The sequence below is a fragment of the Coregonus clupeaformis genome, chromosome 3 (genome assembly GCF_020615455.1).
Source record: "Coregonus clupeaformis isolate EN_2021a chromosome 3, ASM2061545v1, whole genome shotgun sequence".
In the NCBI taxonomy this organism is placed as follows: domain Eukaryota; kingdom Metazoa; phylum Chordata; class Actinopteri; order Salmoniformes; family Salmonidae; genus Coregonus; species Coregonus clupeaformis.
Window position 1 is genome coordinate 10,255,744 of NC_059194.1, and position 24,131 is coordinate 10,279,874.

At 45.0% G+C, this 24,131-nt stretch overlaps 1 protein-coding gene across 2 annotated transcripts; it reads right to left on the minus strand.

Annotated features, from left to right (window-relative positions):
- Positions 1 to 659: 659 nt before the first annotated feature.
- Positions 660 to 23,645, minus strand: LOC121540369 (transmembrane protein 255A). Of its 2 annotated transcripts, XM_041849200.2 has the most exons (10): positions 23,315 to 23,644; positions 15,017 to 15,159; positions 13,410 to 13,472; positions 4,172 to 4,261; positions 3,732 to 3,803; positions 3,431 to 3,519; positions 3,198 to 3,269; positions 2,620 to 2,782; positions 1,803 to 1,952; positions 660 to 1,538 (listed from the first exon to the last, which is right to left on the minus strand). In XM_041849200.2, the coding sequence occupies exons 1-10, from the start codon at positions 23,367 to 23,369 to the stop codon at positions 1,392 to 1,394; spliced, it is 1,044 nt and encodes a 347-aa protein (XP_041705134.1). In that variant the 5' UTR covers positions 23,370 to 23,644; the 3' UTR covers positions 660 to 1,391. The 2 variants fall into 2 exon arrangements, with proteins under 2 accessions (XP_041705134.1, XP_041705145.1); XM_041849211.2 differs by lacking the exon at positions 3,198 to 3,269 and having other exon boundaries at positions 23,315 to 23,645.
- Between the last annotated feature and the right edge of the window lie 486 nt (positions 23,646 to 24,131).

Below are 24,131 nucleotides of genomic sequence, written 5' to 3' on the forward strand. Positions count from 1 at the left end.
TAAAAAACAATCATGACAGCTATGAAGGAAACAGGATGTTTCAGTACAATTGTATAAATGCCGCCAGATCATTTCTTTGTTCGACATGGTGGGATCTTTTTGTGTCTGTAAAATTAATTATGTGAGAAATGGCAGTGGAAACGCTTTTATGCGCAAATATATCAAAGTCAACTTGGAGTCACGCGATGATATGGTGTGTGGTCCTCCCACTACGACTCGGGAAACCATGCAGTTTATTAGGCTACAGATGAAATAAGTTATGATGAACTTCACAGGGTGGTGAAAGTGCATGGTGATCTTGATGCTCCTTTCCAATAACTATCGAGGGTCTTACACTGGTGACATGATGATCGATGCTTGACTGCCATTTGACAAATACAAATATTCTTGCCATAATAATCTCATAATTGTAGACTAGCCTACCCGCACTGTATCTGCGAGCTGTTGGCTAGAGCGCACGTGCCAAGACCAGAGTAGGCACATTAACGCAACAGTGTTTGTGACAAAACTATCGGTATAGTTGAAAATGCGATGGAAACACATTGAACTTAAAAAATGTATTCAGTAAACTTAAGTGAAAAAGTAAATTGTCATCACGCACTGATTTTTATCCGCAACAAGTCCATTTGGTGGAAACACACCTCTGGGGGGAAAATTAGCATATTTTCTTTATGCAGATCCTAGAATATTTGCATGAAAATCTGTCCTCAATTGGATGGAAACCTAGCTAGTGTTACTATTTTTAAAGGTATGTAAATTAGAGTATTTTTGTCTGTGATGTCTTTTTTTCGTTATGTGTTGGACCTCAGGAAGACTAGATGGGGATCCTAATGAAATTAAATCAAATAACCATTTGATGTTTGCAGATCTGTAAGGTATAAACAATAGGATGTAGGCTACCCACTACACTGCTTATAGTTATCCAGACCCCTCAGAAATGCAAAACATGGAAGAGTTAGGACCAAGGGGAAGAAGTAGGGAGCAAACTGGCACCAACTGAGAGAGTCTGCTGAGCAAAGGGTGTGTAGGCCAAGCAGGGTCTTGCAATATCCCCCGCTCCATCCAGGTCGGGCTGAATCCTAACAGGCTATACTTATTGGGGGATGAATTATACCTCACAGCACTGGCTTCTAGTCACATCAGTGACTCATGCTCTTTCTTTCTTCCACTAACTCCTTGTATCTTTATATTCCACACAGCTCAGGCAGGCTTGGCTGCTCAGGAACAGTTTGGAGCGCTAGATGCAGCAGCAGCTCGCATTCAAACAGGTTAATATTCAAGGTCCACTAACACCTATCAATGCCCATTGCCCTTTGTTGCCAATGTAGCTGGCAAAAGTGGAGACGATACCGGATGCCCTCCCCTGTTCTTTCCCAGGTCCAGCCTCTCTCCTAGGGGCTGTATGGCGGGGGCTTCTCGTCGGGGGGGCAGTAAGGTGGAGAGTAGCACGGGGGGACCAGGGTGGGCCACATGTGGCTGGCCCCCGACTGGGACTCATCAGACAGGCCAGAAGAGTCAGGGAACATCATGCTGGAGCCCTGAAGAGACAGGAGGGGGAAGATGAGCCGGGGTTTCTACAGTACTCATCCTATGGTCAAGCAGTGAGGACAAAATCATAACTTCAAATCCAACAGTGTAACTCGAATTTTCGTGCATATTCACCATTGACATAAACGCGTGATCTCCTCAAGAGTTGGAGTTACCCACACATAGTTTAAGTTAGTCTTCCGTCCTAATGCATTATTCCTGTTAGTTGTGGCTTTGTGGGGGATAATGAATGATGGGTATTAGTAGCTTATTACCTGCAGGTCATAGGCAGTGTAGGGTGGCAGGTAGGGGGCAGTGTTGTAGTAGCAGTTGAAGGAGGAGGTGCTGGGAGCTGGAAGCTCTGTGGGGACAGGGGCTGCTGGGAGGGGCTCTGACTCACACGAGTCAGTGGTCAGCATGGGCGTCTGACCAAAACACATACAGATACAATGAGTGGTGTGCCCACACACTCTCTCTCACACACACACACACGCACCAATGATTGACGAAGGGCGACACTAAGGGCCACACTAAGGGCCAAGGTGCTACGTTTTCATCTTGAGCAAACCCTAAGTAAATCAAATGCCTAAATGACTAATTAACATCTTTCAACCTTTTAAGAATGGTTGGCCAACTTTTTAAGAATTGTTAGTTTCTGCCTACTGGGTCAATATCTTATACCATGTCTGCTCCTCCATCTCTGGGTCAGTATCTTATACCATGTCTGCTCCTCCATCTCTGGGTCAAATAAGTCCAATAAATACATTTAAATTGATTTAGCTTAAGGTTTGCATGTTTGGGACTATTCCATTGCTTCCACTGTACCAAGTTAAACTCAATCAAGCGCAGCTCAAGTATTTCAAACAATTTGACATAACTAAGTACACTATATACGTCCCAGGGTCGTATTCATTAGGCACCAAATGGAAGAAAGCGGACTGAAACAGGAGGGAATACCTGTACTTGTCCAATAAGAACCGCTTGCTTGCGTTTCTGTTGAAAAATACGTTTCTGTTGAAAAATACTTTAAAACGTAATGCTAGGATGTGGCCTAATGAACACAACCCAGATGTGGCCTGCTGCTTGTCTCACCATGTCCTTGAAGCCTCCTAGCACGGCGGCGGTGATGATGCCCAGGAAGAGAGCGACGATGTTGAGGATGGTGACGGACCACAGCAGATGGTAGAGGTGTACCACGTCCTCGCAGCTCCCCACCTCCGTGTACTCGTGGTAGCCCCCTATCAGCTCCACACGGCTGGGCCAGTGTGTGGGAGAGGTGGGTGGACAAGATCAGGAAGGACAAAGAGTTAAGACATACAGAAGTAAGTAAGAAACACCTTCTTGAGACACAAGAAGGTTTTTTTTTTGTACCACATTCATTGTGTAAACTCTTCGATATAAAATGACAACAGAATATAAATACATGAAAATAAGTTGGCCTTTGGCTGTCAAATTGAGTTGCAATGGAGGAACTAGCTACAACTACTAGAGAGTAAGCGCTAGGGGACAGGTAGGAGGACTGGTCTTCATGCAGGAGTGAGGAGAGGGCACCCACTCATTCCCATGGTGTGTTCCAAGCAGGAAGACTATACAGCTACTGTTAAAATCAACCACAACAACAGAAAATGGGTTGTTAATGATTCTCAAGAGGCTAAAAGAAAGGGACCTACTTCCAAATCATGGACGTTTTCCTAAACTTTTTCAAAACATCTTTATTCGCATGTCCCAAAAGAGGATGTTCTCTGAAACATAAGTCCAAAAAAGTTTTTACAATTACATTTTTCCAACAGTGATGACCTTAATCTGAGGCAAACAAGGAAATAATCAAACTAAGAAAACAATCAAATTGAGCTGAGTTTAGCTGCCCCTCAGGTAGTTTGTGAAAGAGGCTTGGAAAACTCACTTGCCACAGTTGTAGAGGTCACAGCAGTAGCAGGTATTGGACTTCACACGTAGGCTACAGGTTGCGCGGGACGCTGTCTGGCAGTGAACCTAGATTTCACACAAGTAGTCACTGTTATCACATAGTAACGCATATGGATCATGCTCTCTATATTGGGAAACTGATGGATTTTCAACTCTAAGGCAATGTTTAAACAACTTTAAGGCAACTTTTAAACTTTAAGGCAACATATAAACAACTTTAAGGCAACCTTTCAACAATGAGGACAGGAACAGTCAACAGGAAATAAGTGTGCACTCACGTCCTCATAATCCACAGAGGATTTTGAATTGGCGTAGAAATCACAGCGGCCGGCATAGTAAGGTCTAAGGTCCTGGGGCGTAACAAAACATACAAACATTTCATCCTACTGTTTAGGTTTTACACATCACTAGAGAAGAAACAACAGCATCAACCACACCAGCAGAATACACTGCAACAACACAAGTTTCAAATTCACTTATGTCATATAGTTACTCTATACGTTAGTAACCAGTATGTAATTAATAATTTATCATGGAAAATATAGAAAAGGTACAAAAACAATGATATAATTGAAAATAAGTGGCAATGGTCAGATGATATATGAAATCAGTTACTAGTGTGGTTACTGTGTAATAACACCAAAACATTGATATTCCATATGACAGCATGGTATCTGTCCATTAGAGCTTATTGGCTCTGCTTGGTACTGCTACTCACTATGTGTCTTGCTGCAAACACCCCATCCACAATGGCACAGCAGAATGCAGCCACCACACCAAAACTGATGAACACAATGGACGCCACCAGCTGTAAGAGAAACAATGAGTGAGGAGAGAAACAAAGAGTTATCCACTCAGACCTTTGACTTACTACCTTGCATTGGAAAGTCATCTCAGGAAAGAATTTCTCATGCCATGAATAAATGATTGTGTTTGTTGTTCTGCATCTAATGTTGTACATTGTGTATTATCTACTACATTATGAATTATCTACTACATTATGTATTATCTACTTAAGTGATAATGCCCGAGAACCAGTGTTTGGAGGATATATTGGCACGGGTGTATATCCTCCAAACACCAGCTTCAGAGGGTATTATCACTTTTATACAACGGGTTACCAACATATTCAAATAATGATTGGCATATTTTCATGAAAAACATTATTTTGATGAATTTATTCATACTATTTCATCCTTCCACAAGATATAGTCTCGACACAAATCTAGGGTTGCTACCCAAACAAATCTAGTGTTGCTACCCAAGCCGTCTGGTCGTTCATTCTATCGGTTCGGTTGCCAGAGACGCGACCCAGTCGTTCAGTCTTTTTGTTCTGTATCTATGGACGTACCCAGTCGTTCGTTCTAAATGTTCCATTGCCATACCGGCTGGCAACGTTCTTATCCCTTGCTTGCTAGCTAACCAACTACGGCTAACTTACAGTCACGTCAAAAAGTGCAGTCAGAATAACAGCAAAGTAGCTCATTTGCATTTGTTTAAGCTGTTTTCTAGTGACATTTATTTATCCTAGATGTCTTGTCGATATCATCCCACAAACACTGTGGGAAAACCACCTGACTAAATATGGTTCCCAATCAGAGACAACCAGCAACAGCTGATACTCGTTGCCTCTGATTGAGAACCACTCTGGCCAACATAGATATACAAAAACTAGACTAGACACAACGAGCACAAAACATAAACTCTACACACCCTGGCTCAACTTAAAAGAGTCCCTAGAGCCAGGGCGTGACAGTACCCCCCCCTAAAGGCGCGGACTGCGACCGCGCCTAAACATCACCGAACAGGGGAGGGCTGGGTGGGCATTCCTCCTCGGAGGCGGTTCCGGCTCCGGGCTTGACCACCACCCTCTACTAACCCCCCGTAGTGCCCCTGGTCTGGTCTAGCCCCACTGGCTGGAGCTGGACTGGACTTCGGTGGAGCGGATTGCTCAGGCTCCGGTGTGGAGCAGCTGACCGGTACCTGACCAGGCACCGGTGAAACGGGCACGGGCTGGCGTGCGCACCACAGGTTTGGTGCGGGGAGCAGGAACAGGCCGGACCAGGCTGGCGACGCGCACCATTGGCTTGGTGCGGGGAGCAGGAACAGGCCGGGCCGGGCTGGCGCGCGCACCACTAGCTTGGTGCGGGGAGCAGGAACAGGCCGGACCGGGCTGGCGTGCGCACCACAGGTTTGGTGCGGGGAGCAGGAACGGGCCGGCCGGGCTGGCGATGCGCACCATTGGCTTGGTGCGGGGAGCAGGAACAGGTCGGGCCGGGCTGGCGACGCGCACCATAGGCTTGCTGCGAGGGGCAGGAACAGGCCGGGCTGGCGACGCGCACCATAGGCTTGGCGCGATGGACAGGAACAGGCCGGACCGTACTGGGAACACACACCACTGGCCTTACACGGGGATCAGGAACGGGCCGGACCGGACTGGCAACACACTTCAGTACCTCTCGCCGTGCCTCTACATTTTCCTTCCCTCTATACACCAATGGCTCCCGTAACCCGGTGGCCTTCTCTCCTCGTCCACCAACTCGCCCCTTATCTGCCTCCAGTGGCCCCGTCGTCCCTGCCATGTGCCCTCCCCTAAACATTTCTTGGGGGTGCCCCTCGCCTGTCCGACGACTGCCCGGTTGGTGCCGCTTCTCCTCTCCTGCCTGGGCACGCTGCTTGGTCCTGTATTGGTGGGATCTTCTGTCACGATCGTCGGATATAGAGGACCAAGGCGCAGCGTGGAAGGTGAACATACTTATTTATTAAATGATACACGAACAAAACAACAAATCGATACGTGACGTCCACAGGTGCAAAACACAAACCAACACGGAACAAGATCCCACAAACACTGTGGGAAAACCACCTGACTAAATATGGTTCCCAATCAGAGACAACCAGCAACAGATGATACTCGTTGCCTCTGATTGAGAACCACTCTGACCAACATAGATATACAAAAACTAGACTAGACACAACAAGCACAAAACATAAACTCTACACACCCTGGCTCAACTTAAAAGAGTCCCTAGAGCCAGGGCGTGACATTCAGAGGAGCTAGCCAACAACACAGCTAACACAATCACTTCAAACTGAAGCTGGAAAGACTGCAAACTAGCTGCACTTCGTTTCGTTTGACCTTTTTTTTTTCTTTGTGTTAATTATAGGAGGTAGATCAGCTTTAATATTGCAGATAGATTGTAACTTCAATCAATGTAATTGCATCACTTCCAATCCCCCATGTTTGTTTTCTTCAAAAAATATATATATATATATATATATATATACATATATACACATATATATACACATACACACATATAAATACATATACATACATACACTGCTCAAAAAAATAAAGGGAACACTTAAACAACACAATGTAACTCCAAGTCAATCACACTTCTGTGAAATCAAACTGTCCACTTAGGAAGCAACACTGATTGACAATACATTTCACATGCTGTTGTGCAAATGGAATAGACAACAGGTGGAAATTATAGGCAATTAGCAAGACAGCCCCAATAAAGGACTGGTTTTGCAGGTGGTGACCACAGACCACTTCTCAGTTCCTATGCTTCCTGGCTGATGTTTTGGTCACTTTTGAATGCTGGCAGGGCTTTCACTCTAGTGGTAGCATGAGACGGAGTCTACAACCCACACAAGTGGCTCAGGTAGTGCAGCTCATCCAGGATGGCACATCAATGCGAGCTGTGGCAAGAAGGTTTGCTGTGTCTGTCAGCGTAGTGTCCAGAGCATGGAGGCGCTACCAGGAGACAGGCCAGTACATCAGGAGACGTGGAGGAGGCCGTGGGAGGGCAACAACCCAGCAGCAGGACTGCTACCTCCGCCTTTGTGCAAGGAGGAGCAGGAGGAGCACTGCCAGAGCCCTGCAAAATGACCTCCAGCAGGCCACAAATGTGCATGTGTCTGCTCAAACGGTCAGAAAAAGACTCCATGAGGGTGGTATGAGGGCCCGACGTCCACAGGTGGGGGGTTGTGCTTACAGCCCAACACCGTGCAGGACGTTTGGCATTTGCCAGAGAACACCAAGATTGGCAAATTCGCCACTGGCGCCCTGTGCTCTTCACAGATGAAAGCAAGTTCACACTGAGCACGTGACAGACGTGACAGTGTCTGGAGACGCCGTGGAGAACGTTCTGCTGCCTGCAACATCCTCCAGCATGACCGGTTTGGCGGTGGGTCAGTCATGGTGTGGGGTGGCATTTCTCTGGGGGGCCGCACAGCCCTCCATGTGCTCACCAGAGGTAGCCTGACTGCCATTAGGTACCGAGATGAGATCCTCAGACCCCTTGTGAGACCATATGCTGGTGCGGTTGGCCCTGGGTTCCTCCTAATGCAAGACAATGCTAGACCTCATGTGGCTGGAGTGTGTCAGCAGTTCCTGCAAGAGGAAGGCATTGATGCTATGGACTGGCCTGCCCGTTCCCCAGACCTGAATCCAATTGAGCACATCTGGGACATAATGTCTCGCTCCCAGGTCTGGGAGGAGATCCCTCAGGAGACCATCCGCCACCTTATCAGGAGCATGCCCAGGCGTTGTAGGGAGGTCATACAGGCATGTGGAGGCCACACACACTACTGAGCCTCATTTTGACTTGTTTTAAGGACATTACATCAAAGTTGGATCAGCCTGTAGTGTGGTTTTCCACTTTAATTTTGAGGGTGACTCCAAATCCAGACCTCCATGGGTTGATACATTTGATTTCGATTGATAATTTTTGTGTGATTTTGTTGTCAGCTCATTCAACTATGTAAAGAAAAAAGTATTTAATAAGATTATTTCATTCATTCAGATCTAGGATGTGTTATTTTAGTGTTCCCTTTATTTTTTTGAGCAGTGTATATATATACATATCCTTTAAAAAAACATATATTTCCCTTTATTACTTTCCAACCCCACCACCCCTTCCCTAATTGGAGTAAACTAGTGAACAACAATGCTTAGGCCTCTACTTCCAGCTTATACATTCTATATACATTTTATGGACACAGTCAATTTTACAATAATTCTATTTTGTTTGTTTTTACTCCTGAACTTCCTCTACCCTCAACCTCTCCGATCATTTTCATGATGTCCATCCTGTTTGCTTCTATATGCCATATCTTTCTAACTGTGCTCTTTCACAAAAGCTCTCAACCTATAACCTATATACTTATTATGGACACAGTATGCTTTACATTAGTTATCTTGTTGTTATTAGTTGTTGTTAGTTGTTATTAGTCCCATCCTTCAGCTCCATTCAACACCTCCCATCTATCTCTTAACACCATCCATATTGGATTTCTATTTGCCATATATTTTTCAACTGTACTGTGATGTTTCACAAAAGTTCTGAACCCTTCTATTCTCATTGTTTCTACAGATTGTAAATTGAAAATAAACATTTTTGTTAAAAGTATTATTATATTATTGATCGATTGACTATGACTTTTCAGATCACCCAGTAATGCTATCTGCAGGGTTAGCTCCAGGTAAATATTGCAATCCTTCAGCCATTCCTGGACCTGTGTCCAAAAACAAGCTACAAATGGACAGTACCAAAACAAATGATCGAATGATTCTGTCTCTTCGCAGCAAAATCTGCAGAACTGGGAAGATTGCATCCCCCATATAAATAACATTCTATTTGTAGCAAGAATTTTGTATTATAATTTAAATTGAAAAATTCAAAGTTTTGAATCTGGTGTCGTTTTGCATATCAGTTCATAAACACTATGCCATGGAATCGTTACGTCAAATATCTCTTCCCAACTATTTTGCAATCTATATGGGACGGCTGTCAATCCTTCGGTCCTTAAATGAAACTGGTATACGTTTTTATGTATCACAATTTTCTTTAACCAATTATGTTCTTTAATGCAGGGCCGACAGACAAGTTCCTTACTTTTTCCCCCTTCCGCTTTCCTCTTCCATTTTTGCGGTAATACTGCAATTATTTGGTTGTAATTTTGGGTAGAGCAGACATTTCCATATGTTTTTGTTAGCTGCATGTGCGACATAACTCCACCAGTCCTACCTATGATATCATTTACGAAGATTATACCTTTTCTTTAGCCGGTGGTAATTTGTGGATTATACAACAGGTGGGTCTAATCCTGAATGCTGATTGGTTAAAACCGCATTCCAACCGGTGTCTATTACACAAATTACCACCGGCTAAATCTATGACGTTAAAATGCCTATTTACTCTGTTCCATCTGACTGTGCAATCCACTTTCTCATCATCCCAGCCAAGCAATTTATAAACTTGAGCTCCACTATAAAAAGCATCGAGACATTATCTCACATTTCTTTTAAACGAACATTTAGTTTTCAACAGCGGAGATTTGTATAAACCTTGCTGTCTGTCTCTCTGACATTTGCAACATTGTTCCAATATTCAAATTCGATCTCCAGTTGTCCCATAGTAATGAACGTGTCGGGAGTCGGGAAGAGACAGTCAGACAGGCAGGCAGCGTTTCTCAGCCAGCCCAAATCATGAATCAGCTGGCATCATTTTTATGGATATACAGTATTCAAAGAAATGTCAATTGAAAAAAGGTAAAAATGAAACGTGCAGCTAGTTTGCAGTCTTTCCAGCTTCAGTTTGAAGTGAATGTGTTAGATTTGTTGTTGGTAAATAAATGTCACTAGAAAACAGCTTAAACAAATGCAAATCCGGCTACTTTGCTGTTTTTCTGACGTGACTGTAAGTTAGCCGTAGTTGGCTAGCTAGCAAGCAAGGGATAAAAACGTTGCCAGCCAGTATGGCAATGAAACATTTAGAGCGAACAACTGGATACAGAACAAAAAGACTGAACGACTATGTTGCTCGCGTCTCTAGCAACCGAACCGATAGAATGAACGACCAGCCGGCTTGGGTAGCAACCCTAGATTTGTGTCGGGACTATATCTTGTGGAAGGATGAAATAGTTTTTAATGAAAATATGTCAATCATTATTTGAATATGTTGGTAACCTGTTGTATAAAAGTGATAATGCCCTCGAAGCCGGTGTTTGGAGGATCTATTAGCACGGTTTGCCAGCCCTCGACTTTGTCTTGGGCCTAACAACACCCGTGCCAATATATCCTCCAAACACCGGCTTCTCTGGCATTATCACTTAAATAGAAACCGTCTGGAATGCGGTTTTAACCAATCAGCATTCAGGATTAGACCCACCGTTGTATAATACATTTTATAAACTGGGTGGTTCAAGCCCCTGAACGCTGATTGGCTGAAAGCCGTGGTATATCAGCCCTTATACCATGGGTATGACAAAACATTTATTTTTCCTGCTCTAATTAAGTTGGTAACCAGTTTATAATAGCAATAAGGCACCTCTGGTGTTTGTGGTATATTGCCAATATACCACGGCAACGGGCTGTATCCAGGCACTCCGTGTTGTTAATATTATCTACTACATTATGTATTATCTACTACAGTATTATCTACTACATTATGTATTATCTACTACAGTATTATTTACTACATTATTTATTATCTACTACATTATGTATTATCTACTACAGTATTATCTACTACATTATGTATTATCTACTACATTATGTATTATCTACTACAGTATTATTTACTACATTTTGTATTATCTACTACATTATGTATTATCTACTACAGTATTATCTACTACAGTATGAATTATCTACTACATTATGTATTATCTACTACAGTATGTATTATCTACTACAGTATGTATTATCTACTACATTATGAATTATCTACTACATTATGTATTATCTACAACAGTATTATCTAATACAGTATGTATTATCTACTACATTATGTATTATCTACTACATTATGAATGATCTACTACATTATGTATTATCTACTACAGTATGTATTATCTACTACATTATGTTTCATCTACTACAGTATTATCTACTACATTATGTATTATCTACTACATTATGTATTATCTACTACAGTATTATTTACTACATTTTGTATTATCTACTACATTATGTATTATCTACTACAGTATTATCTACTACAGTATGAATTATCTACTACATTATGTATTATCTACTACAGTATGTATTATCTACTACAGTATGTATTATCTACTACATTATGAATTATCTACTACATTATGTATTATCTACAACAGTATTATCTAATACAGTATGTATTATCTACTACATTATGTATTATCTACTACATTATGTATTATCTACTACAGTATTATTTACTACATTTTGTATTATCTACTACATTATGTATTATCTACTACAGTATTATCTACTACAGTATGAATTATCTACTACATTATGTATTATCTACTACAGTATGTATTATCTACTACATTATGAATTATCTACTACATTATGTATTATCTACAACAGTATTATCTACTACATTATGTATTATCTACTACATTATGTATTATCTACTACATTATGTATTATCTACTACATTATGTATGATCTACTACAGCATGTGTGTGTGTGCATATGTGCGTGTGTTCGTATATGAGCGTGTGAGGACATGTGTAAACCAAGTCATTGAGAACGCAGCGTGCCCTGGGTGTGTGAGTATGAATGTTCCCGGTGAGGGGAGAGGGTGGGGGTGTATATTGGGGGTGGGTAGAGGACAACAGTGATAGAGTGCTCTCACTGTCACCTAGGTCCTGCGGTGCCCGCCCCACGTGGCAAGTTGCCCAGCTTTCAGGCACCGCTACCCTCACCCTCAAGTCCTTTCACTCCTCAAAGTAAGACAACATGTATTCAATGACACATCACCCCATCCTTTTTACAACACTCTACAGCCCTCCCTGGGAGGAGAGGATAGGAAGGAAGCAGTAGCCAGTGAAACCACACATTCAAAAGCTACCAGCAACTGCAGGGACTTGTCTCTGAGCCAAGATTCCTTCCATGGGAATCTATTCCATCTATGCTTGGCAACATCAACAACAACAATATTTCCAAATGTTGACATTCTCTAAAATCATGTATACATGTGTGGATGGTGCCGGATATATCCATATGTTGTTTTTGGGCAACAGCTCCACTGTATTATGTGGGATGAATGCACTAGGGTGGCAACAGCTCCACTGTATTATGTGGGATGAATGCACTAGGGTGGCAACAGATCCACTGTATTATGTGGGATGAATGCACTAGGGTGGCAACAGCTCCACTGTATTATGTGCGATGAATGCACTAGGGTGGCAACTGCTCCACTGTATTATGTGGGATGAATGCACTAGGGTGGCAACAGATCCACTGTATCATTTTACATTTACATTTTAGTCATTTAGCAGACGCTCTTATCCAGAGCGACTTACTGTTAGTGCATACATTTTTTTTTTTTTCTTCATACTGGCCCCCCCGTGGGAATCGAACCCACAACCCTGGCGTTGCAAACGCCATGCTCTACCAACTGAGATACATCCCTGCCGGCCATTCCCTCCCCTACCCTGGACGACGCTGGGCCAATTGTGCGCCGCCCCATGAGTCTCCCGGTCGTCCAGCCACTCCCCATAGCCACTCCCCCTGTAGTTTCTGTGTGTTAAGGCTGTCACGCTACACACTCATTCTTCATTTCGGGAGCTATGGGGAGTGGCTATGGGGAGTGGCTATGCCCCTGGCACCACCCTTCATCTGCAGTACCTTCTCTACATTCCTGCGTGGACATCTGTCCTCCTCCTCTTACACATGTCTATTTCTGGGTGCATCTCACAAGAAGGCCTAGGAACTATGTTCTGATAGCCACGCTAAAACCCCTGTGAGCCAACTGTGACATTCTGCTAGAGAAGGTAGCTGTGGTTGTGTGCCCATGCCACATGAAGACCGCAATTTGGATTTTGTCTATGTCAAGTGAATGCAGCTTGACGAATTGAATTAGGTTATTGGTGGTGTATGTCTGCAGAGAGATATAGAGCCGTAGCATAGAAACTGATACGGAAGTGCAGGCGTAATATAATCCTCTTACCATCTGCCTCTTGTTTTCTATCAAATGGGCTCCAATGATTCCCAGAAAGGAGCCAAAGCCCAGCTGAAAAAAGAGCAGACTGTTGTTAGGGCGCCAGTGGAACTGGACTAAATAGGAAATTCATTTGAACGGTAATAGAGATCAACAGCAATTACAACACAACACTTCACTTCTGTGAGACCCTCAGGATCAGGAAGTGGCCCTTCCATTCGGTTCACCCAAATGACCATTCCCCAGAAATAATAAAATGGCCCTGTTCAAATATTGTAGAAATGCATCCTTCCTTCCTTGTTTCCTTGAGGCAAGTGTTCAAGATCACCACCTTATTACTTTCATCAATTAAACAAATTCAGATCTGTGATTACTTCATGGAAGTAATCACAGATCTGTAACAGTTTACCCACCTTTTGCGGAAAAAGCCATTCAAAGTATAGTGAGTGTTACTTTTTTCACCACGACCGGTGATCAGAGTTTACCCACCTATTTTTTACCGCTACATCACTGGTAGGAAGGTAAGGAAGGATGCATTTCTGAAGTATTCGAACAGGGCCCATATCTATGATCGTGATATTGATCACCCAGTAAGATGAATGTGGTGGAAGTACATCCAGTCTCAGCTCTATTCACACAAGTTCACAATAACATTTTCTTGATCTATCCTAGCCAATACTGTTCTTAAATACCTGGCCTATTATTGTATCTGAAATATGATTCACTGGTCTTTCTTCAGATGAATGACCATAGATGATTTATTCTTAGAGACAGCCTAATCATCATCCACACTGAATAGAATAAAACAGAGGAAATGTATTTTTCCTGTTAGGGAGCTTCTTCTTTATAACTTGTTATAAGCATGCATGAGTCTTTATAATGTCTTAGAATAAGGCTTACAATATAATAACATAAGCTCTATAGGATCACCACTGTTGCTTTCTCCTGAGGCAGAATGCTGAGGGTTATATAGAAGGGGTCTCTGAAGCCAATTTATGGATGATGAGTACATGTTTCAGCCTCTAATGACAACAATGCTAAATAATGAATGTGGGGGAAATGCCACCCTCTGAGAGTCCATCATAAATTAGCACTCAAAAGCATCTAAAAGAGAGCTTACATCAGCCAGAGCATATTACCCTGGATGGTATGCAGTACTCCTTTCGGCAACACATAAAGTTACTTAAAGTCTGCAGGCATAACGCGCTTTAGAGTAGAATAGAATAGAGTAGAACAGAATAGAGTAGAATAGAATGGAATAGTAACTAATACATTTATTTTTCCTGTGACGGAATTTCTTGTTTATAACTAATTATTATAATAATGACAATAATTTAATTATACAAGTATAAGCATGTATAAAATATTTATAATGTATTATAAGAATCAAGCTTTTAATATGTTATGTCACTCTGTGTATCAACATTTCAACTGTTTCAAAATGGCTGGTATTTAGTCAGGATCGAGATGATTATAAGCCATTAAAAGAGGGTCAAATACTCATGACAAGTCTTGTGATGCATTATAACTGCATCAAAATGCATTCGTAGTGTTATCCTCTTTTCGTTGAGGTATGACATGTCTCTAAGACAGTAAGATGTTAGACTGCTACTTACAATGACTCCAGGGTAGTAGCCACCGACGGTGATGTTCTGTGTCCTGGTGGTGGCTGCCAGTCCAAAGATAAGGATGAGTACAGACACAATGAGCAACATCATAGCGACCATGATGGACTTCCGTTTCCTCTGTTTGAATGATCCTGGAAGACATACAGTGGGGAAAAAAAGTATTTAGTCAGCCACCAATTGTGCAAGTTCTCCCACTTAAAAAGATGAGAGGCCTGTAATTTTCATCATAGGTACACGTCAACTATGACAGACCAAATGAGATTTTTTGTAACGATCCCGGCAGTCTGAGTCGGGTCCTGTCTGGTGACTAGTTTTTCCTGTTCGTGATCTCCAGTTTCCCGAGGGTTCGGGAACGCTCCGGGGAGCTCTCTTGTTTTCCGCACCTGCATCCCATCAGCAATCTGCACACCTGGTCCTGATCATCACCCTTCTTAGGCTCTGGCCAAACATCCAGTTCCTGCCGGATCGTTAGCCATGAACATCTCTCACCCGGAACCTTCACCCAACCTCTGCCTGATGGTCGGGCGGCTGCCGAGCCATGTCTGGACCTACCACTGCACCCTCAACAACCCATCCACGCCACCCGCTCTGTCCCTGGATTATTCAGCCTCACTCGGGAGTCAATTAATAAACACTCACCTTTTCCTCTAAGTACCTTGTCCTGGTCTGCTTCTGGGTTCTGGCGTAGTATACCGTGACAGAACGATCCGGCCAGTAATGAACCCAGCGGACCTGGACTCTGTTCGCCATGCCATTACCCATCAGGAGAAGATGTTGGGCCATCATAGCACGGTACTACAGGAGATCGCATTGTCAGTTCGGAACCTTTCTACCGGTCTGACGGAGGTCCAGAACCAACGCAAGTTTCCGGTGGAGGATCCACTACCGGTTTCCCCCATCTCGCCTGCCGCTTCGGGAGCTGTGTCCTTCCGTGAGCCCGAGGTTCCGACGCCGGATAGATATGAGGGGGAGCTGGGAAGATGCCGTTCCTTCCTTATGCAGTGTGGATTAGTGTTCGATCTACAGCCCTACTCTTATGCCACAGACAAGGCTAGGATAGCCTTTGTGATTGCGTTGCTGCGTGGTCGAGCGCTGGAGTGGGCTTCAGCCGTTTGGGAACGACAAGACCCCTGCATGGCTTCATACCAGGGGTTCACGGCCGAGATGAGGAAGCTCTTCGACCATTCCGTCCGAGGGAGGGACGCAGCTAGGCGCCTGTTTTCGCTTCACCAAGGAACTCGCAGCGTGGCCGACTTCGTGATCGAGTTCAAGACGTTGGCTGTGGAGAGTGGGTGGAACGAGGAGTCTCTGCAAGCGGCCTTTTACCAGGGTCTGTCGGAGCAGCTCAAGGATGAGTTGATCTCCTATCCGGAGCCTAGTGACCTGGACAGCTTGGTAGCCTTGTCTATTCGGGTGGATAATCGAGTCCGAGAGCGAAGGAGGGAGAAGCAATGGGGTCCGTCCAATCGATCAGCTTCTCAGTTCCCAGTCGGGTCGGGTGGTGGACCAGAACACGTCGATCATTCTCCTCCACAATGGATTAGTGGAGAGGTCCTCTCTCCCGATTCTGAACCCATGCAAGTGGGGCGGCACGGGTTAACCAAGGAGGAGCGTCAACATAGACGTCAGACCAACTGCTGCCTCTACTGTGGTAGCTCGGGACATTACATCCCCACCTGTTCCCGGCGGTCGTCAAACTGCCCGGCTCGCTAAAGTTGGGAGGACTTTTAGCGAGCCAGTTTCAACCTCTCAGTACCTCTGTCAGACCCCGTTTCCCGGCTACCCTTGTGAACAGGAATCAGAGCTTAGCGCTTAACGCTTTTATCGATTCAGGTGCCGATGGAAGCTTTCTTGATGCCGAGTTGGTGGAACAGCTGGGGCTTTCCAAGGAGCAATTGCCGGAAGCCATTGAAGCGACCACTCTGAACGGCAGTAGTCTGGCACGTATCACGATGAGGACTGAACCGGTTAAGATGCGGTTGTCGGGGAATCATTCTGAGATGATTTCATTCTTCATTCTGCCGTCTTCCCATGTTCCTCTGGTCCTTGGATACCCCTGGCTGAAGGAACACAATCCCACGTTCGATTGGGTGACGGGCAAGGTAACGAGTTGGAGCCTTGATTGTCATGCTAACTGTCTCAAGACTGCCTGCCCCCATTCGGTTCCCAGTCAGGTGATTGAGGCTAAACCCCCAGATTTGTCCCTGGTTCCCGAGACATATCACGATTTGGGGGAAGTTTTCAGTAAGCAGAAGGCTCTGTCACTCCCTCCCCACCGACCATATGATTGTGCCATCAACCTGGTCCCTGGAGCTGTCTACCCCAAGGGAAGGTTATACAGTATCTCCCGACCTGAACGTGAGGCGTTGGAGACCTACATCAAGGAGTCCCTAGCTGCTGGTCTCGTTCGCCCCTCGTCATCACCCCTGGGGGCAGGATTCTTCTTTGTGGGTAAGAAGGATGGCTCTCTTCGACCGTGTATTGATTATCGGGGTTGAATGACATCACGATCAAGAACAAGTATCCCCTGCCCTTGATGAGTTCTGCCTTCGACTCCTTACAGGGTGCTACGGTGTTCACCAAGCTAGACCTACGCAATGCGTATCACCTGGTCCGGATCAGAGAGGGGGACGAGTGGTTGACGGGTTTCAATACACCGATGGGTCACTTCGGTATCAGGTGATGCCGTTTGGACTGACCAATGCTCCAGCGGTATTCCAGAGTATGGTGAACGACGTCCTGAGAGATATGATCGGTCTCTTTGTGTTTGTTTACCTGGATGACATTCTGATCTTCTCGAAGGAACCTTCCGACCACGTCCAGCATGTCCGGCAGGTTCTGCAGCGATTGTTGGAGAATCGCCTGTTCGTGAAGGCCGAGAAGTGCGAGTTTCACGCCCACACGACATCCTTTCTCGGGTACATCATCTCCAGGGGAGAGATTAGGATGGACCAGGAGAAGGTTAGAGCGGTTCTGGAATGGGTCCAGCCCGGTACGAGATTGCAGCTCCAGAGATTTTTGGGGTTTGCGAATTTCTACCGCAGATTCATCCGGGATTACAGCCGTGTGGCCGCTCCGTTAACTGCCTTGACTTCCAGTATCAGGACCTTCAAGTGGAATCCGGAGGCGGATCGAAGCGTTTCTGGATTTGAAGAGGCGATTCACCAACGCACCGATTCTCTCTCAACCGGACACGGCCCGTCAGTTCGTCGTTGAAGTGGACGCGTCTGATGTGGGAGTTGGCGCCATCCTGTCGCAGCGATGCTCCACGGACAGTAAACTCCATCCCTGCGCCTACTACTCTCGTCGCCTTTCGCCTGCGGAGAGGAATTACGATGTGGGTAACCGGGAGCTTCTCGCGGTGAAACTTGCCTTGGAGGAGTGGCGCCACTGGTTGGAGGGGGCGGAGCAACCGTTTATTGTCTGGACTGACCACAAGAATCTTGCTTACGTGCAATCGGCTAAACGTCTCAACTCCCGTCAGGCCAGGTGGGCGTTGTTTTCGGACGATTCAAGTTTGCCCTGACGTTCCGACCTGGATCTAAGAACGGCAAGGCGGACGCCTTGTCCCGGATGTTCTCCAAGACGGAGGAGAGGGGGTCCAAGACCGAGACAATCCTCCCCCGGAACTGCGTCGTGGGAGCAGTTATGTGGAAGATTGAGGAGGAGGTGCTGGCGGCCCTTCGGACTCAGCCCGGTCCCGGTAACGGTCCACCCGGTCGGTTGTTTGTGCCTGAATCGGTTCGTCCTGCTGTCCTCAAATGGTCCCACGCCAGCAAGATGGCTTGTCACCCTGGCGTGGCTCGGACTATGGCGTTTCTTCGCAGACGTTTTTGGTGGCCTGCCATGGCCGAGGATACTCGGGGTTTTGTTGCTGCCTGTCCAGTGTGTGCGCAGAATAAGAGTACCAATCGGCCCAGCTCTGGACTACTTCACCCCCTTCCTATTCCCCGGCGACCATGGTCGCATCTGGCCCTGGACTTCGTCACTGGGTTGCCCGCTTCTGAGGGGAACACGGTCGTTCTGACGATCGTGGACAGATTCAGCAAGTTCGCCCACTTTGTGCCTATTGCCAAGCTTCCCTCTGCCTCGGAGACGTCCGAGATCCTGGTTAGGGAGGTTTTCAGGGTCCACGGGTTGCCCAGTGATATCGTTTCCGACCGTGGCCCTCAGTTTACCTCTGCTGTCTGGAAGTCCTTCTGTTTGGCCATTGGAGCTACAGTCAGTCTCACATCTGGTTTTCACCCCCAATCCAATGGTCAGGCGGAGAGAGCCAACCAGAAGATGGAATCCACGCTACGCTGTCTGGTCTCTTCCAACCCCACCTCCTGGGTCTCTCAGTTGCCTTGGGTTGAGTATGCCCACAATACTCTCCCTACATCTGCCACTGGGATGTCTCCCTTCCAGTGCCTGTATGGCTACCAACCTCCCTTGTTCCCTTCTCAGGAGAAGGAGCTCTCAGTGCCTTCTGTTCAGGCCCATATTCGTCGTTGCCACCGGACCTGGCATCGGGCCAGAAAGGCACTCCTTAGAGTTTCGGACCGGTATCAGCTCCAGGCGAATCGTCGCCGGATCCCCGCTCCCACCTACACCATCGGAGATAGGGTCTGGTTGGCCGCACGGGATCTTCCTTTACGGACTGAGTCTAGGAAGTTGTTACCGAAGTTCATTGGTCCGTTTGTGGTGGAGAAGGTGATCAATCCAGTGGCAGTTCGACTCAAACTACCGAGGACGCTCAGAGTCCATCCCACCTTTCATGTCTCCTGCCTCAAGCCTGTCTTCCTCAGTCCTCTGTTGCCTCCTCCGCCTCCTCCTCCTCCTCCTCGGATGATCGGAGGTGGTCCTGCCTACACGGTGCGTCGCATCATGGATTCCAGACGGCGGGGCCGGGGTTTCCAGTATCTCGTGGACTGGGAGGGGTATGGTCCTGAAGAGAGGAGTTGGATTCCGCGGCGACAGGTCCTAGATGCTGACCTCATCAGTGATTTCTACCGCCTCCATCCTGGCGCTCCGGGAGGTCCGCCCGGTGGCGTTCGTCGGAGGGGGGGTACTGTAACGATCCCGGCAGTCTGAGTCGGGTCCTGTCTGGTGACTAGTTTTTCCTGTTCGTGATCTCCAGTTTCCCGAGGGTTCGGGAACGCTCCGGGAGCTCTCTTGTTTTCCGCACCTGCATCCCATCAGCAATCTGCACACCTGGTCCTGATCATCACCCTTCTTAGGCTCTGGCCAAACATCCAGTTCCTGCCGGATCGTTAGCCATGAACATCTCTCACCCGGAACCTTCACCCAACCTCTGCCTGATGGTCGGCGGCTGCCGAGCCATGTCTGGACCTACCACTGCACCCTCAACAACCCATCCACGCCACCCGCTCTGTCCCTGGATTATTCAGCCTCACTCGGGAGTCAATTAATAAACACTCACCTTTTCCTCTAAGTACCTTGTCCTGGTCTGCTTCTGGGTTCTGGCGTAGTATACCGTGACATTTTTTTTCTCCAGAAAATCACTTTGTAGGATTTTTAATGAATTTTTTTGCAAATTATGGTGGAAAATAAGTATTTGGTCAATAACAAAAGTTTCTCAATACTTTGTTATATACCCTTTGTTGGCAATGACACAGGTCAAACGTTTTCTGTAAGTCTTCACAAGGTTTTCACACACTGTTGCTGGTATTTTGGCCCATTCCTCCATGCAGATCTCCTCTAGAGCAGTGATGTTTTGGGGCTGTCGCTGGGCAACACAGACTTTCAACTCCCTTCAAAGATATTCTATGGGGTTGAGATCTGGAGACTGGCTAGGCCACTCCAGGACCTTGAAATGCTTCTTACGAAGCCACTCCTTCGTTGCCCGGGTGGTGTGTTTGGGATCATTGTCATGCTGAAAGACCCAGCCACGTTTCATCTTCAATACCCTTGCTGATGGAAGGAGGTTTTCACTCAAAATCTCACGATACATGGCCCCATTCATTCTTTCCTTTACACGGATCAGTCATCCTGGTCCCTTTGCAGAAATACAGCCCCAAAGCATGATGTTCCCACCCCCATGCGTCACAGTAGGTATGGTGTTCTTTGGATGCAACTCAGCATTCTTTGTCCTCCAAACACGACGAGTTGAGTTTTTACCAAAAAGTTATATTTTGGTTTCATCTGACCATATGACATTCTCCCAATCCTCTTCTGGATCATCCAAATGCACTCAAGCAAACTTCAGACGGGCCTGGACATGTACTGGCTTAAGCAGGGGGACACATCTGGCACTGCAGGATTTGAGTCCCTAGCGGCGTAGTGTGTTACTGATGGTAGGCTTTGTTACTTCGGTCTCACTGTTCTTGTGATCATTTTGACCCCACGGGGTGAGATCTTGTGTGGAGCCCCAGATCGAGGGAGATTATCAGTGGTCTTGTATGTCTTCCATTTCCTAATAATTGCTCCCACAGTTGATTTCTTCAAACCAAGCTGCTTACCTATTGCAGATTCAGTCTTCCCAGCCTGGTGCAGGTCTACAATTGTGTTTCTGGTGTCCTTTGACAGCTCTTTGGTCTTGGCCATAGTGGAGTTTGGAGTGTGACTGTTTGAGGTTGTGGACAGGTGTCTTTTATACTGATAACAAGTTCAAACAGGTGCCATTAATACAGGTAACGAGTGGAGGACAGAGGAGCCTCTTAAAGAAGAAGTTACAGGTCTGTGAGAGCCAGAAATCTTGCTTGTTTGTAGGTGACCAAATACTTATTTTCCACCATAATTTGCAAATAAATTCATTAAAAATCCTACAATGTGATTTTCTGGATTTTTCTCTCTCAATTTGTCTGTCATAGTTGACGTGTACCTATGATGAAAATTACAGGCCTCTCTCATCTTTTTAAGTGGGAGAACTTGCACAATTGGTGGCTGACTAAATACTTTTTTTCCCCACTGTACACAGTGTTAGACAATATACCTGTATATACCCTCAATATACGTGGATATCCCCTCAATATACCTGTATATCCCTTCAATATACCTCTATATACCCTCAGTATACCTCTATATCCCTTCAATATTCCTCTATATACCAACAATATACCTCTATATACCCTCAATATACCTCTATATACATGTATATACCCTCAATATTCAGGTAGTTTAAACAGATCATCATAACTGTTTTTGCTTGGTACTGAAAGTGCTCTTGAAAACCTGACTGCTGCCTCTGACACTTTTTTGGGATTGTATTAACAGTGATGTAATTAACAAAGTACTAAAATATAGTTTTTGACAGTAGTATTCCTGTGTTTGTCATAACACACGCCTCTTCAACTGATAGGTAAATATCAATAGCAGTGTATTATGGTTAGCTGTGTAATAAACCAAGGAATCTAAGGCCTTGATTAAACTAACCATGTTGTTCCCCTCGCTCCATTCCATTAAAAATGCATGCATGTGTAGTTGAGATATTTTATCCTCTTGACATTGATAATTTGCTTCTCATTATTAACATGATCGATTATATGTTGATGATGCATGGTAGCATACATTTTGATAATACTGGGCCTTGTTGGATCCTACTTTTGATTCTATAGGCCTAATGGTGATTTTCGTGATATCAACAATTCGAGAGGACTATAAGGTTTCTGATTCTGAGGTAATTGGCTTTATCTAGTATTCTTTTGTACTTAAGAACATGAATTGGGGTATTTAGAGTGCTATATAGGTAGATAATTGAACTGAACAAGGCTATGTCAATAACTACATTTCGACAAAAATGCAGATAGAACCTTATAGTCCAAGCGCTCGAATTGTCTGATGTAGAATCAGGTGCACGTGTTGTTATAACCATGTAATTAATTAATGATTGCATGGTAATAACATCTTATAGAACTACTTTGTAAGAAACACAAATACAATATAACCGTGCCGTGGGTGTGTGAATGTTGTTGGCAAAGTAACAAAAACAGAATCGCCAACGATTGTATCTAATGCTGCCTGGCTACACCTGCAGTGGCCGAGCAAGAAGAACTGAAAATACTTAATGTAAACTAGCGGCTTTCCCATATTAATCAAGCACTGACCTGCTCGTGTCAAACACATTTCATTCCCACAGAGATAGTATTACATCCTATCTATTTATCCTGACAATGTGACAAATTTTACCTTTCTTCAGGATTTTGACAACAGCACACAAAGAAAAACAGTCAGCGTAACCTACAGTAGCCATACTAGCTAATACGCTACAGACAAAAATATATTGCACCAAGTAGCCTATCTTTTTTCCTGCAACCATGCCGTTGACCTCGCGCACACATACCGTACCTATAGGAGTTTCTGTCAAAATTATTCCGGCTTGTTGATTCTGTACAAGAGGCATTTTCTAATTAATCGCGGGAGCTGAATATAGGCCCAAAATTATGATTCAAGGTTAAAAACTAGACACATAACAAGCGGCACAAAAACGTGTTTACTGCTATGAGCTAATGCACGCGTGACATTTGATTGCAGTGGCATTCTCTAATAGCAGACGTCCCCGCGCCACTACCGTGGCTGTCTCTTTTACATCAGCGTCTCTTTGACATGTCCACTCTCCGCTGTCTTCATCCGTCGTGAACCGCGGAGCGTCAATAGGTGCAAAGTTTTACGCATGCACCACGCTCCAGTCACAGTCACACACCCGACAGTCACACTCAGGACAATAACTCATCATAGGCTTATTTTATCTCAATTTATTAGCTGAACATTTTCATATAGCCTAAATCTGAAAAAGGCAGACTCATTTTAGCCTACTTATATACAAAATAGCTCGATATATTTAGTTTCTGCTTTTTTTGTATTCGTTTTTATTATTGTTATATACAGTCATTAGTATATAACAGTTTTTTTTTATCAGACAGGAAGACATATTAGCTGATAAAAATACTAATTTTAAGCAAGAGTGGAGTAGGATAGGATAGCGATTTGGAGATGTTCGAGCGCCACCCCATGTCAACATTCAAAATTGTTACCATCGATTTTTATAATCTGCTTGGACTAACCTCTGGCCCTAATATAGTAATCTATTCATTCTTCCAGGTTTCCTCAAACTGCTCACTTTCATTGTGATCTGCGCTAATAGGTCCTATATGCGTCATGATTA

Bases quoted from the DNA above. Each gene is read 5' to 3' on its own strand.
- LOC121540369 (XM_041849200.2), bottom strand. From the start codon at position 23,369: ATGCCTCTTGTACAGAATCAACAAGCCGGAATAATTTTGACAGAAACT. The intron at 15,160-23,314 runs GTACGGTATGTG...TATGTCTTCCAG, and splicing joins TTTGACAGAAACTCCTATAG to GATCATTCAAACAGAGGAAA. The intron at 3,804-4,171 runs GTGAGTAGCAGT...GTTACGCCCCAG, and splicing joins TGTTTGCAGCAAGACACATA to GACCTTAGACCTTACTATGC.